The sequence below is a fragment of the Podarcis gaigeae genome (assembly GCF_964106915.1).
Source record: "Podarcis gaigeae genome assembly, chromosome: 5".
NCBI classification, from domain to species: domain Eukaryota; kingdom Metazoa; phylum Chordata; class Lepidosauria; order Squamata; family Lacertidae; genus Podarcis; species Podarcis gaigeae.
Genome location: NC_139681.1, coordinates 61,524,890 through 61,538,078, shown reverse-complemented (window position 1 = coordinate 61,538,078; position 13,189 = coordinate 61,524,890). Strand labels below are relative to the sequence as shown.

Below are 13,189 nucleotides of genomic sequence, written 5' to 3'. Positions count from 1 at the left end.
TTAGGACTTTCAAATAGAAATCTATGTGCTTGCATTTTTATAGGTGAAAAAATTGTTGATTGAAGGGCCCGACTCAACACATCGACGTTCGCTTATTCCTCCTGTAACTTTTGAGGTGAATTTTATTTTCCCCCTCCAGTAGTATAGTAAGTTTTTATAATACTATAGAGAAGCACCATGACTGTCAGAACAGCACGTTGAGTGGTATTAAATGTTATTTGTGGGTTAGCACAAGAATTAGGACTAGCATAAGAGGGCCCACCTTTGCTTCCCCCAGGATGTGTGTCCTGCGCTAGACCCAAATCTGTTCTGGAGGCTCGGAGAAAACCGCAGAACAAATAGGGGGGGTGGGAGAAGAGGGGGAGGTCATTCTATAGAATAATGAGAAATCTGTGTGCTGATGGAGCAATCTGCCTAGCCCTACACTGACTATAACCCCATGTTTTTAATTCACGGGTACAGTGCTCTCCTTATTACAAAAAATAACATTCCATGTTCACTCAACCAAAGTTCCTCAATACAGTACAGTGCCGCAAGAAAATCTGCATACTGGATATATATAGGTGTGTGTGTGTGTGTGTGTGTGTGTGTGTGTGTATAGGTGTGTGTGTGTGTATATTGAGAGCCAGCTTGGTGTAGTGGTTAAGAGCGGTAGACTCGTAAGCTGGTGAACTGGGTTCGATTCCCCGCTCCTCCACCTGCAGCTGCTGGGTGACCTTGGGCCAGTCACACTTCTCTGAAGTCTCTCAGCCTCACTCACCTCACAGAGTGTTTGTTGTGGGGGAGGAAGGGAAAGGAGATTGTTAGCCGCTTTGAGACTCCTTCGGGTAGTGATAAAGCGGGATATCAAATCCAAATCCAAACTCTATGTTTGCATGTAATTATGCAGTGTTAAGAGCTAGTTATCTCATTCAAAATGGTAGGGGGGATCACTTATGAATAATGTTTTCCTTTTCTCATAGGTGAAAACTGATTCTCTTGGAATTCCATCCAAAATACATCTTAAGGTTGATGTTGAGTTAGGAAAACTCATTATCAAGAAAGCTAAGGATGGGCCTGAAGACAAGTTCTATACTCACAATAAAAGTAAGATACTGGGCTCATTTGAGATGTGTAAGAACGCTGGGATTCACTGAATATTTTTGCTGATATTCCAGAGATCTGGCAACCAACAGTACAGGAAATGTGTTTCACAATGGCAGTTATAAATTCTCAGTGCACAATTTTTTAAGTTGTTTACTTGTGAGTTTTTTGGGTTTGAGCAAATCTTAGGGGGGCACACACCCCTCCATTCGTGAGTGCAAAGGAAATAGGTAGAGACACAGCTGAAAAAGAAATGAAAGCTTTGAGGAAGTAGTGGAAAGGGGAGAGCAGAAAGGGAATATCGAGTCCCCCGCCAGACACCCCACCCAAACAAATAATCTGTGACACTGAATAGAGCAGTTCAGCACCTGGTTTTCCCCAATTTATTGGATTAGCTGCATATCAGATAAACCCAATTTTACAGGGGTGAAATGTTGAGGTTGAGGTTGTCATGTGGACTACGCAAATTAAAGAGGAATGCAAACATTCAGTAAACAGCTGCAAACACTCAATAAACTCTAGTGTGGGCAACCCCTTCAAGTGTTTGGGGCCATAGAGCCTACACAATATTCCTTTGTGCTGAGCAGCTTCAGTGTTTCATGACCAGAAAGTGTTCCAGCAATAGTTAGGCCTTGAAACCATAACAAACTTGTAGCTCAGGCTCAGTCTTAAATTGCTGTCTTTTTTAAAAAAAAAATCTAACCTTATTCACCATAGACCAGGAGGTTATAAATAGCACTGGAGTTTACAACTTCATATACACAGACATGTATCAGCATTGTAGTACATTTCATTTCAGAATTTGTGCTGCCAGAACCAGTGTTCTCTTGCTTCTTCTTAGTTCTACAGCTCATCAAGTCTCAGAAATTTCCTAACAAGCTGGTAATTGTACTGGAAACAGAAAAAGAGAAAACACACCGAAAAGAATATGTATTTGCTGATTCTAAGGTAAATTCCTCACTATGGGTACTTGTGCACAACGAGCCCTTTAACGCAGGCAAGGCACTGCTATTTATGATATTATTTTGCTATTTTTTAAAAAGAAGAAAATGTAAAGAGAGAAAATAATCAAGTTATGTCCCCATCCCCAGTAAGAGAATCTGGCCAGTGGTGTAGCGGCGGTTGCCAGTGCCCGGGAGGAGGAGGAGGAGCTTGCCACTGAAGCCACACCACTTTTGGTTCCAGGCTTGGTCTCCTCCACCCCATTTGAACACTGTGGGGCTGGCCCCTTCCCAAAAAAACATTGGGCCCCCCCAAAAAGGTTCCGTTCCTAGGAGATGGCACCCCTACATGGTATTCAATAACATATTCCATATGTGAGTTTCTGGAGAAGAATGTTGGCATCTTTGTGTGCCTTTGCCAGCAACATGGTACTCTCCCATCATCTCTGACCATTGGCCATGCTGGCTGGGCTCAGGGAAGTTGTCGTCCAGCAACATCTGGAGGGCACCACATTGGCTCCCCCTACCCTATATCAAAGAGAAAACTAAGTGAATTCTTTTAAGGGCTCTCATCGATTCAGTTCAAATAAAGCTAGAATATATCCAGAGAACATTTTCTAAGCATAAGTGAGTCTGTAATAAAAATTATGCAGTAATATGAGTCATGCTTATCCTTTGTGTTTGCACAGGGTCAAGGAAATTGGCAGATTAGATCTCATTCATTCATTGTAATAGATGAAAGGAGAATACAAACTTCAACTCTGGAGCAGCTTAGTGGAAATTAGTTGAACTGCCTTCAATCTGCACGTAGTTTAAGTAAAAGAATGACTGGAACGGATGCAAAGCTAATGTGGTACTCTCCAGATATTGCAGACTGTAATAGTCATTAGACCTCTACTGGATGGTCTGGAGGGCACCATATTGGCTACCTCAGACCCAAGCATTCACATACTTATCCTGGTTTTTAACTTCAGAAGAATCTGAATTTGTCAAAATTCAGCACCAGCATAACTAGTCCTTGCCACACGGCACGCCACCATGAGGGAGGAATTTGCTCCAGCCTCCGTGTAACAAGTGTAATCTTATTAGCCAGGTTTCTTTGTATTTTGCTCTTCCATTTTTAGAAGAGAGAAGGCTTCTGCCAACTTTTACAGCAGATGAAGAATAAGCATTCTGAGCAGCCAGAGCCTGATATGATCACCATCTTCATTGGGACCTGGAACCTGGGTATACATTTTAGTTTTGTGTCCCAATCTTTGCTGTTTAGATTCCTACAAGTTTCGTCTCAATGAATTTCCAATACAGTTTAGCATGTTTGTGCTGCTTGGTTCAAAAGGAACCATATCACAGCTTTGCCAGCTACCCTCATTGCTATACTCCTTTATTGCTTGGACATCTCTGTCATTTAACGTATGGCCTTCTTTTGTATAAGAGAATCATCAGATAGGCAGATTCATCTGTTCCTGGAATATCCAAACATGGTGTTTGCCAGATGTTATGGGACTTCTGTCATCCCTGACCATTGACGGTGTTGCTGGGGCTAATGGAAGTTGGGAGTTCAACAGCATCTCAAGGGCACCTCAATTGCTACTCCTTTTCTGACGGAGGATCCTATTTCTAAGAGCTGGGTGACAGGGTGGGGGAATCAAAAAAGAGAACCCTCCCCACAGTGATTTTTCTGCTGAATTAAACATCTGCTAGGAAAGGAGGTGATGACTTGTCCATCAGAGAAATGCAGATAAAATGTGGCACAAAGCATATTATCCATGTGTGTATGTCCATGTGAGATTCTGCATGTAGTAAACCATATAAAAGCTATCTCCTCCTAGGCTAGTGGAGAGTTGCGGGACAGCTCAGTGGTGGAGCTCTTGCTGTGCATTCAGAAGGTCATTAGCACCTCTGAGAAGGGCTGGGGAAACTACAATACTGCACTAGATGGATCAGTTTCATATTGGTTTTGGATTTGTCCATCTAGGTGATGCTCCTCCACCAAAGAAGATCAGCTCCTGGTTTCTCTCTAAGGGGCAGGGGAAGACCCGAGATGACACAGCTGACTACATTCCACATGACATCTATGTGATTGGCACACAGGAGGACTCCCTGGGAGAGAAAGAATGGCAAGAGATTCTAAGACAATCCTTGCAAGAGATTACAAGTATCAGCTTCAAAGTGGTAAGGAAATACATTTTTATTCTGACGCTTAAAGCAAAACTGGGATAGTAGACTTCACTAGCAATGTATATCATCCACATTGCCTGCATACTTGCTTCTTGAAGAAAATTTATATGTTGTTTCTGAAGGCTGTTAGATGTATTAGGTAAAGGTAAAGGGACCCCTGACCATTAGGTCCAGTCGTGACCGACTCTGGGGTTGCATCGCTCATCTTGCTTTATTGGCCGAGGGAGCCGGCGTACAGCTTCCGGGTCATGTGGCCAGCATGACTAACCCGCTTCTGGCGAACCAGAGCAGCACACGGAAATGCCGTTTACCTTCCCACCAGAGCGGTACCTATTTATCTACTTGCACTTTGACGTGCTTTCGAACTGCTAGGTTGGCAGGAGCAGGGACCGAACAATGGGAGCTCACCCCGTTGCAGGGATTTGAACTGCCGACCTTCTGATCGGCAAGCCCTAGGCTCTGTGGTTTAACCCACAGCGCCACCCGTGTCCCGTTAGATATATTAGACACATAATAATAATAATATCCCACCCATCTGGCTGGGTTTCCCCAGTCACTCAACAGCACATATTTTATTTGGGTCAAAAATCTTATGCCACTAATTATCGTTCTACGCTGGATGTTAAAGATCAAAATTGATTCTGCTCCTCATCTCTAATATTAGGTAAAATACAGTTTGGGTATAATATTGGGGGGGCACCCTGTGCTTCACTTGAATTTATGCTATTGTTATAAATACTGTTCCCCATAAGCAGGAATATGTTGTGCCAGTCGTTATCGAAAAGCAGGTCATATTTTGAACCCAACTTCCATTCAGTAGTTTATTTCTGTTCGCAATGAGGGTCACATCCACACCCCACATTTAAAGCACAAAGTTTCCCCTGAAGAATAATGGGAGCTGTAGTTTACCCCTCAAAGAGCTACAATTCTCTTTCACATTTTACAAACTATGGTCTCCAGGATTCTTTGGGGGAAGTCATGTGCTTTAAATGTGCTTTCTCATTTGGGTCGCATGCTTAGAGAATAGAAAACTGCCTTATACTGAATCAGACCATTGGTACATCTAGCTCAATAGTGTCTGCACTGACTGGCAGCAGCTGTCCAGGGTTTCAGATAGGGGATATTCCCATCCCTACCTGGAGATGCCAAGGTTTGAGCTGGGACCTTCTGCATACAAAGCAGGTACTTGGTCAATGAACTACAGCCGTTCCCCTAAAAAATGAGAATCAGAGGTTTGTTTGAAGAGGATTTAGTATAGACCTCTGTCTGTCATAATACAAATAACCTTTACAGTGTGGTACCTCAGGTTACATACGCTTCAGGTTACACACTCCGCTAACGCGGAAATAGTGGTTCGGGTTAACTTTGCTTCAGGATGAGAACAGAAATCGTGCTCCGGCGGTGCGGCGGCTGCAGGAGGCCCCATTAGCTAAAGTGGTGCTTCAGGTTAAGAACAGTTTCAGGTTAAGAATGGACCTCCGGAACGAATTAAGTACGTAACCTGAGGTACCACTGTACTATGGCTTTAGGCTATATTGCAGTTCAGCTTCATCAAACTATGTGACAGCTGACTTCCTTTTTCCTGATTAGGTAGCAATCCATACCCTCTGGAACATCAGGATTGTTGTCCTGGCCAAGCCAGAACATGAGAATCGCATAAGCCACCTCTGCATTGACAACGTGAAGACAGGAATTGCAAACAGACTGGGTAAGGCTTGCACAAAATGTACTTGACAGACATTCTCATCACAACAAGTCTCCCAAGGTTGAAAGATATGCAGAGAGGTGTTTTCAGTACCCGATTCCCACGATGGGATTTCCTGCCCTAAAACATGCACCCGAGCCAAAGGTTCATTTGTGCACTATTCTGAAGGTGCGATTTGGGGTTGTCTCTGTGTGTGAAGTGGCAAGACCACTTCCAAAGCCTTGCTGGCTAACCAGGGCAGAAGGTATGGAAGGCAGGCTTACCTTTTTTTGGCCACATAGATCCTTTTTAAATAATAATAATAAAAAAATCCTAGATTGGATCTCTAAGGTTATACATTCAAATAAATGGGAGGAAGCCAAAGACTGAAACAGAATATGAAAGAGTATCGTAAGATATGCTTCTTTTCATGACCACTCTTGAAAGTCACTGCTTCCTCTTTCAACTTTGTCAGCAAAATTACTGATACTGTTTGGTATGTATCCTTTGGAAATGTACTATAATAGCTGATATAATCCTACAGTGATTTGTGCTAGTGTACTCACATGCAATAATGTACTCTCAGTGTTAGAGGTGTGCTCATTGATGTGCTCCCACAAATCATTCCATTGATACTGTCGTAAGTCAGATCAGATGTGAGTATGATGGGAATTCAGGAATGCCTTGCATCCTTGCAAATATATATAAATCCTTTTTCACTACAATGTTATTCACAGGAATAATTTGCAGGAACTGTCCCATCAATGAAAACCGCAGGGTTTCTTGCTCTGCTGAAAAATCCGTAACTGGAAGAATAGAACTTTGTTCAATTGCAGAGGGAAATTCATCTTTCACTTTCTTTCCTAAGCTTTTGGAAGAAAATATTCAGTGGAACTCTGCACTACACATGTGAAGTCCTGCTGTTCTGGTTTCCTCTTCTCTGCATCCGCTACTCTACTTTAGAAGTCTTTTGCTGTTCTAGTTAGCCCTGGGAGTTGGATTGATTTCTCAATCTTCTCCATTTCTTGTTTTGTTTTACCTCTCAGGCAACAAAGGAGCTGTTGGGGTGTCATTCATGTTTAATGGAACCTCCTTTGGTTTTGTGAACAGCCATTTGACTTCAGGAAGTGAGAAGAAACACAGGTAAAATTCTGAGGGCCATTGGAAAGCCTTGCAGTTGCTGACAGAGAGGTTCCTATCAGTACAAATATTCAAATTAGATGTGACAGCTTGGTAGTGGTGGTGGGTATTATTTGAACAAGAAAAGAAACACATGGGAAGGATTTAAAATAATCACCCTTGCATGTCTTATCTCTAGGCATTTAGTAAGTAAAGGTAAAGGGACCCCTGACCATTAGGTCCAGTTGTGGACTCTGGTGGTTGTGGCGCTCATCTCGCTTTATTGGCCGAGGGAGCTGGCATACAGCTTCCAGGTCATGTGGCCATCATGACTAAGCCGCTTCTGGCAAACCAGAGCAGTGCACAGAAACGCCGTTTACCTTCCCGCTGGACTGGTACCTATTTATCTACTTGCACTTTGATGTGTTTTCGAACTGCTAGGTTGGCAGGAGCAGGGACCAAGCAACGGGAGCTCACCCCGTCACAGGGATTCGAACCGCCCACCTTCTGATCGGCAAGCCCTAAGCTCTGTGGTTTAACCCACAGTGCCACCCGCCAATTTTAAGAATATAATAGCATAAAGGGGCCCCAGCTGGAGCAAATCAACAATCCATCTAGTTCAGGGGTGAGGAACCCAATGGAAAGGGATAATCCTTTCCTCTGTTTACCTCTTCACTAAAGGTGCTGGTTTCTGCAAATAGCACATTTGGACAGCAAATAGCACCAAGGTGTGGGGTGGAATTTTGCACAGAGAATTTTTTTTAAAGAAAAACTTCTTCCCATGCACTGCAGTCCCAACTGGATTGGGGCCCTGTGCAGCTGCTTTTTCTGACAAAGGAAAGTGGCCAGTGCTAAGCATGCTGTTAATGACCCTGAGCTGCATTCTTTGGAACAAGAAGCCCCACTGAAGTATGGAACACATAGAATGTATTCAAAAAGCTTTTTTTTCTATACAAAGAGGCACAGATTATTTATCTTGGCCCAGATGGTTATTTGGACCAAAGACCTGAGGCTGCAGTCCTGCTGGTGGTGTAAACGAAATTCACAAACATTGGCAGATACGTAAGTCCTAGGCACCTTAAACATGTCTTCATTTTTCTGGGGTGAAAATTTCAGTGCACCAGAGAATTGCTATACAGCATCTCCCCACCATGTGCAACTTAACAGTAATTAATACACACATGGGCATGGACACAGGCTACAAACTGTAGCTAGATAGCTGAAGAATCTGTAACTGTGATTGTACAATTTCTTCTTTTTCTAAAAACAACAAGTGAATTTCCATTGTTGTTTCTTCCTGTGGTTTAGAAGGGAACATTCCAGTAAAACAGGAACAGAGGGGTTGTAACTATTTGTGCTTACAGGTCTTGCTTGTTTGTTGACTCAATGTATAGCCCTCCCTTTGCTGTGTGCTCCAGAAATAGAAACCATGCAAACATGCCAATATAAAGCAGAAGAGTCGAGCTGTGTTATATCGCAGTACTTTTCCATCTTCACATGCTCCCATTTTTGCTTCCTGAAGCAGTTGCAAATTCCCATGGCAACACATACTTCAAGGTCTTCCTTCTGTCCTCCGGCACACTCATAGATTGCAACAAGGTACCCCAGGCTTGGCGGTTGTTCCATATTTTTTGTTTGCGCAAGGCCCAATGTTGCAGTAGCTCTGAAGGTATTGAAGCACTCCTGACTACTTAGCAGAAAATAAATACAAATAAATAATAAATAAATTCACACAGAGACAGTATGTATGGTAAATTAAAGCTGCCACTTTTTCTGCACATTCGATTGCATTAGGGCATTTGAATGGAGGATCTTATTCCCAGAGCCCTTTTGGTTGTGTAGAGGCAACAACTTTTCAGAGATTTGGAAGCAATAATGTTGAATTGCTCCTATACACATTTCTTTTTGCATTGTACCATATTCTCTGGTCAATCAGTTTAAATCAAGGTATACCTGGAAGCCAGCAGGAGGCAAATACAAGAAGCTCTCAGAAATGCAGCTAGCACTATTGCAATGCATTGTATGCAGATGTTTAAGGCAGCTGTTGTATAGTGCTACTGATGGCAAATATGCACATACAGTCATAACTTGGAAGTTGAATGGAATCCGTTCCAGAAGTCCAACTTCCAAAACGTTCGGAAACCAAAGCGCGGCTTCTGATTGGCTGCAGGAAGCTCCTGCAGCCAATTGGAAGCCGTGGAAGCCCCGTCGGACATTCGGGTTCCAAAGAACGTTCGCAAATTGGAACGCTCACTTTTGGGTTTGCGGCATTCAGGAGCCAAAACGTCCAACTACCAAGGCGTTTGGGATCCAAGGTATGACTGCACATACATATACACACAGTGCTATTTCCAAAGGTTTTTCTTAATTTTTGTGTGTCCTACAGTGAAATGTGTGTGTATATATCCACTTAAAGATGCCCCTTTTAAAATACTGCAAAAATAGCGCAAAGTTCCCTTCTCTCCCTGGCATTTAAATAGCTCTCACTTTTTATTCATTATATTTAAATAGTATGTGCTTTCTCTTTTTTCCACAGTGAATGCCATTTTTTTTTTAAAAAAAGCTTTCCTTTAGAGGAAACGGACTATACCACAAGCTGCTGACCCTTCAAGTTTAGACCAGTTTCACCAGTCGGTTAACTATAAGTAGGAAACAGAAAAACAGAACCCATAAACCTTTTCTTTTGGCAACCAAGCAGCTACTTCTTCCATTTAAATGTGTACAATGCCAAGCTAGTGGATCAGATAGTTGGATCAGATAGTTCCATAATAATGCACAGAGACAAGTTACTCCTATAGCTATACTGAACTGATTGTCTGGCTGTATATTGCCTTTGGGAAGCTGAGGCTTTAGCCAGAGCCAAGACAGGGAAAGATTCATGGGCTTATCTAGTCCACTGTTGTCTTGAGCCAACTGTCTCTGCTGATAATGCTGCTGGTGAGAGGCCATATAATAAAATGGTATACCGAATGTTGCTCTTGTGTTTTAATAGGCGGAACCAGAACTACACAAGTATTCTGCGGTTTCTGTCACTGGGAGACAAGAAGTTGAGTCCATTTAACATCACCCACCGGTTTACTCATCTCTTTTGGCTGGGAGACCTGAACTATCGCCTAGAGTTGCCCACAGCGGTTAGAGAGCCCGTTTATTTATTATTGCATTTTATTATTACATTTCTATCCCACATTTCCTGAAATGAGCTCAAGGTGGTGTACATAGTCCTTGTCCTCCTAGTTTTATCCTCACAGCAAACCTCTGAAGTAGGTTAGGCTGAGAGAGAGTGACTGGCCCAAGGTCCCCCAGTAAGCTTCATGGCTGAGTGGGGATTTGAACCCTAGTTTCCCAAGTCCTAGTCCAGCACTCTGCTACTAGCTAATAGTACTTTGCATTTATGCAGAACTCTTGTGAGTGAGTGGAGCATTCTACATACATTAACCAGGCTATCCTTACAATAACTTGCAAAGTAGACTTCTGTTATTATATTGTTACAAACGTTGGGCACTACTTCCACTCTCTGCTGAGCAGTAGCAAAATTCCAGGGGGTTCCGGGCACTCACCCAGAACCCATTCTCCTTTGGAGGATTGAAGACGTGGCGGAGATGGTCGTAACTTTTAAGAAATATGGTTTATTCGTATATTTACACCTTCACTCTGCATGGAGGGAGTTCCCATCTTACAGCTTGGCCATCTCAAGAGGGGCTTGTTCCCCATAGCAGTTCAGTGCTGGAGTCAAAGGCATCTCTCTCTCTCTCTCTCTCTCTCTCTCTCTCTCAGCCTGCCCAAGATGGACCTCTCTCTCTGTTCTCTTCCTCCTTCTTCCCAGCACACCTTGCTAAAGACACTCTTTTCCTGTCACCTCACATCCACACAACATCACCTTGGCAAATCTTTGTCTGCCCAAGCCCAAGATTCCTCTTAGATGGGCCATCAACACCTTTCGTAGGGCTAATGCCTCTATCCCAGGTGAGGCACTGCTTGTATTTTTCCACTGGCCTGCAATCTTCCCTTCAATACTCCAAATAATCAATTTATTAATTTCTGGGGTTTAGCAAGGTTCCCCCAACATATAACACCATCCTCATATAGCAGGCAAAGGTCTGAAACTGAGAGAATCCCTGTCACCTAATGAGTTTTTGGGTGGGATGAGATTTGAATTAGGTCACACTCTTAGGGTTCATGCAGACATTCATGATTTTAGTGATGAACCTACGTTAGAATCATTCTCCATACATTTTGCTCACACATACACCACCCCCTTGAGCTTGGGTGAAACCTGTTCTTCCAATAATCAGACTTGTGTTTTCTCTGGATATGTGGTTGCTACTGAAGTTGAAGCAAGCAAGTATCATGGAGCCTAAAGGAAAGCATGGCTATTTGCAGCTGCTGAGTAACCAAGCAGGAAGAAAAAGCCGGAAGAAGACTGTTAGGGATATGTGGGAAAGCACCAAGGGAAGGTTAGGGGTGTTACGAGAGGCGTAATGGGTGCTGTTACTGGGTGCAGTGTAATCAAGAGATCAGTATAGCAAATGCATTTTGGTTAGGAAACTAAACACCTGAGGGCTGAAATCCTATATCCACTTTCCTGGGCATAAGCCCCATTGAACTCTATTTCAGGGTGATAACATTTTTGATGGTGCATTTGCAACTAAGGATAGGAACTACACAAAATGCAGAGAAAAACTGATAGGTTTTTAGTTTGTTATTTAAAACTTGCTACAGGAAGCTTCAGAGCAGGAACACTTTGGGGTGGCTTTTGAAAATCCTTTTAAATAATAATAATAATTAATAAATTTTATTTATACCCCGCCCTCCCCAGCCAAGACGGCTAACACTCAGGGCGGCTAACACCAAACATAAAAACAATTGATTGAAATGCAGCTTAAAAAACAAGATTAAAATACAACATAAAAACATTAAAATGCAGCCTCATTTCAGTAGAAACTCAAATCAAAAACTTTTTTGGGGATGAAAAAGTCAAGTCTTCACCAAGGCTAACTATCCAGACTGGTCCTACATGGGCCAGAAAAAAGCCAGGGAAGTCCCCAGATAGGAGTTCCAACACAGAAGGAGAAAGGAAAAAAGAAAGAAAGAGGGGGAGGGAATCAAATTGATTCCAAGCCAAAGGCCAGGCAGAACAACTCTGTCTTACAGGCACTTAAAAATCCTATTTTCCTCATGTCATTTTCCTGATCTAAATCACTCCTGTTCCAAGTTGCTCTTAGCCCTTGCAGCAACTTTGAAAAATGTATGTAAATTGGATTGGAAAATGTACCGCTGCTATCAACCAGTTTTGAGAATCAAAGTGTCAGGAGATCCAGTTGCGTATCAGATGTAGTTGGGCCTCAGTAACAGATTTTTGTGGCCTCAGATGCTAGTGTGCTATTTATTAACCAGGAAGGTTTTTTTGTTTTTTTTAAGAAAAGAGAGTGGTACATCTACCATTATGACATTTCCTTGTTATCAGGAAGCAGACAATATCGTCCATAAGATCAAACAGATGCAGTACACAGAGCTACTGCCTTACGACCAGCTTCTCATTGAAAAGAGGGATCAAAAGGTGTTTCTGCAGTTTGGTAAGTTCTGCTTCTATTCCTTTTGCCCTTTTTTACTCTGCCATTGAAAAACACCCTTCTAAAGGGGTAATCACTGAGAGAGTAATCTCAGTAGAGAGAGTGATTACCTGCTTTAAATTGCTCTGTATAGAAACTGACACATGTGGTAAATGTTTTGTTTGTGACAATCCTTTTTTTTCTTTGCAATGCAATTGATTTCTTTGCATTAAGAAAACTGCCCGATCCATATGGTGAAGAGACCATATACTAACAGCTAACTGTGTTCTAGGAGTTGCCTCATACATTGATTTGAAGTAACCTGCATGATGTGCTTTGACATGTGTACCCAGGTTTTGGTTAAAACAATAACTAGACATCTGTCTCTTTCAGAGGAGGAAGAAATAACATTTGCCCCAACCTATCGCTTTGAAAGGAACACCCGGGAGCATTATGTCTACACCAAGCAGAAAGCAACAGGGGTATGCCATATCTTCCAGCATATTATGATGTTTCAAATGGTGTCTGTTGCCAGAACTGCTCCTCTTTCTATAGAGGAGCACCATGAAAGAACTCTAATTGGGAACAGGCTGCTGGCTTTTTGGCACCAAAGCTTTCCTTCTTGTGGAGTGATG

The 13,189-nt window shown here is 42.6% G+C and overlaps 1 protein-coding gene across 2 annotated transcripts in view; it reads left to right on the top strand.

The window, feature by feature from the left end:
• The window catches only part of INPP5D (inositol polyphosphate-5-phosphatase D), a 58,089-nt gene that overhangs the window by 29,965 nt on the left and 14,935 nt on the right, over positions 1-13,189 (top strand). For both annotated transcript variants that reach the window (XR_014565059.1, XM_083741789.1), the window contains exons 8-17: positions 44-115; positions 963-1,086; positions 1,925-2,031; positions 3,149-3,251; positions 4,000-4,196; positions 5,793-5,910; positions 6,933-7,029; positions 9,998-10,136; positions 12,470-12,578; positions 12,948-13,036. Coding sequence is in view for 1 of the 2 variants with exons in the window: in XM_083741789.1 (XP_083597915.1) it covers positions 44-115; positions 963-1,086; positions 1,925-2,031; positions 3,149-3,251; positions 4,000-4,196; positions 5,793-5,910; positions 6,933-7,029; positions 9,998-10,136; positions 12,470-12,578; positions 12,948-13,036 (1,155 nt within the window). In the remaining variant the exon portion in view is untranslated. The remainder of the gene's footprint in view (positions 1-43; positions 116-962; positions 1,087-1,924; positions 2,032-3,148; positions 3,252-3,999; positions 4,197-5,792; positions 5,911-6,932; positions 7,030-9,997; positions 10,137-12,469; positions 12,579-12,947; positions 13,037-13,189) is intronic.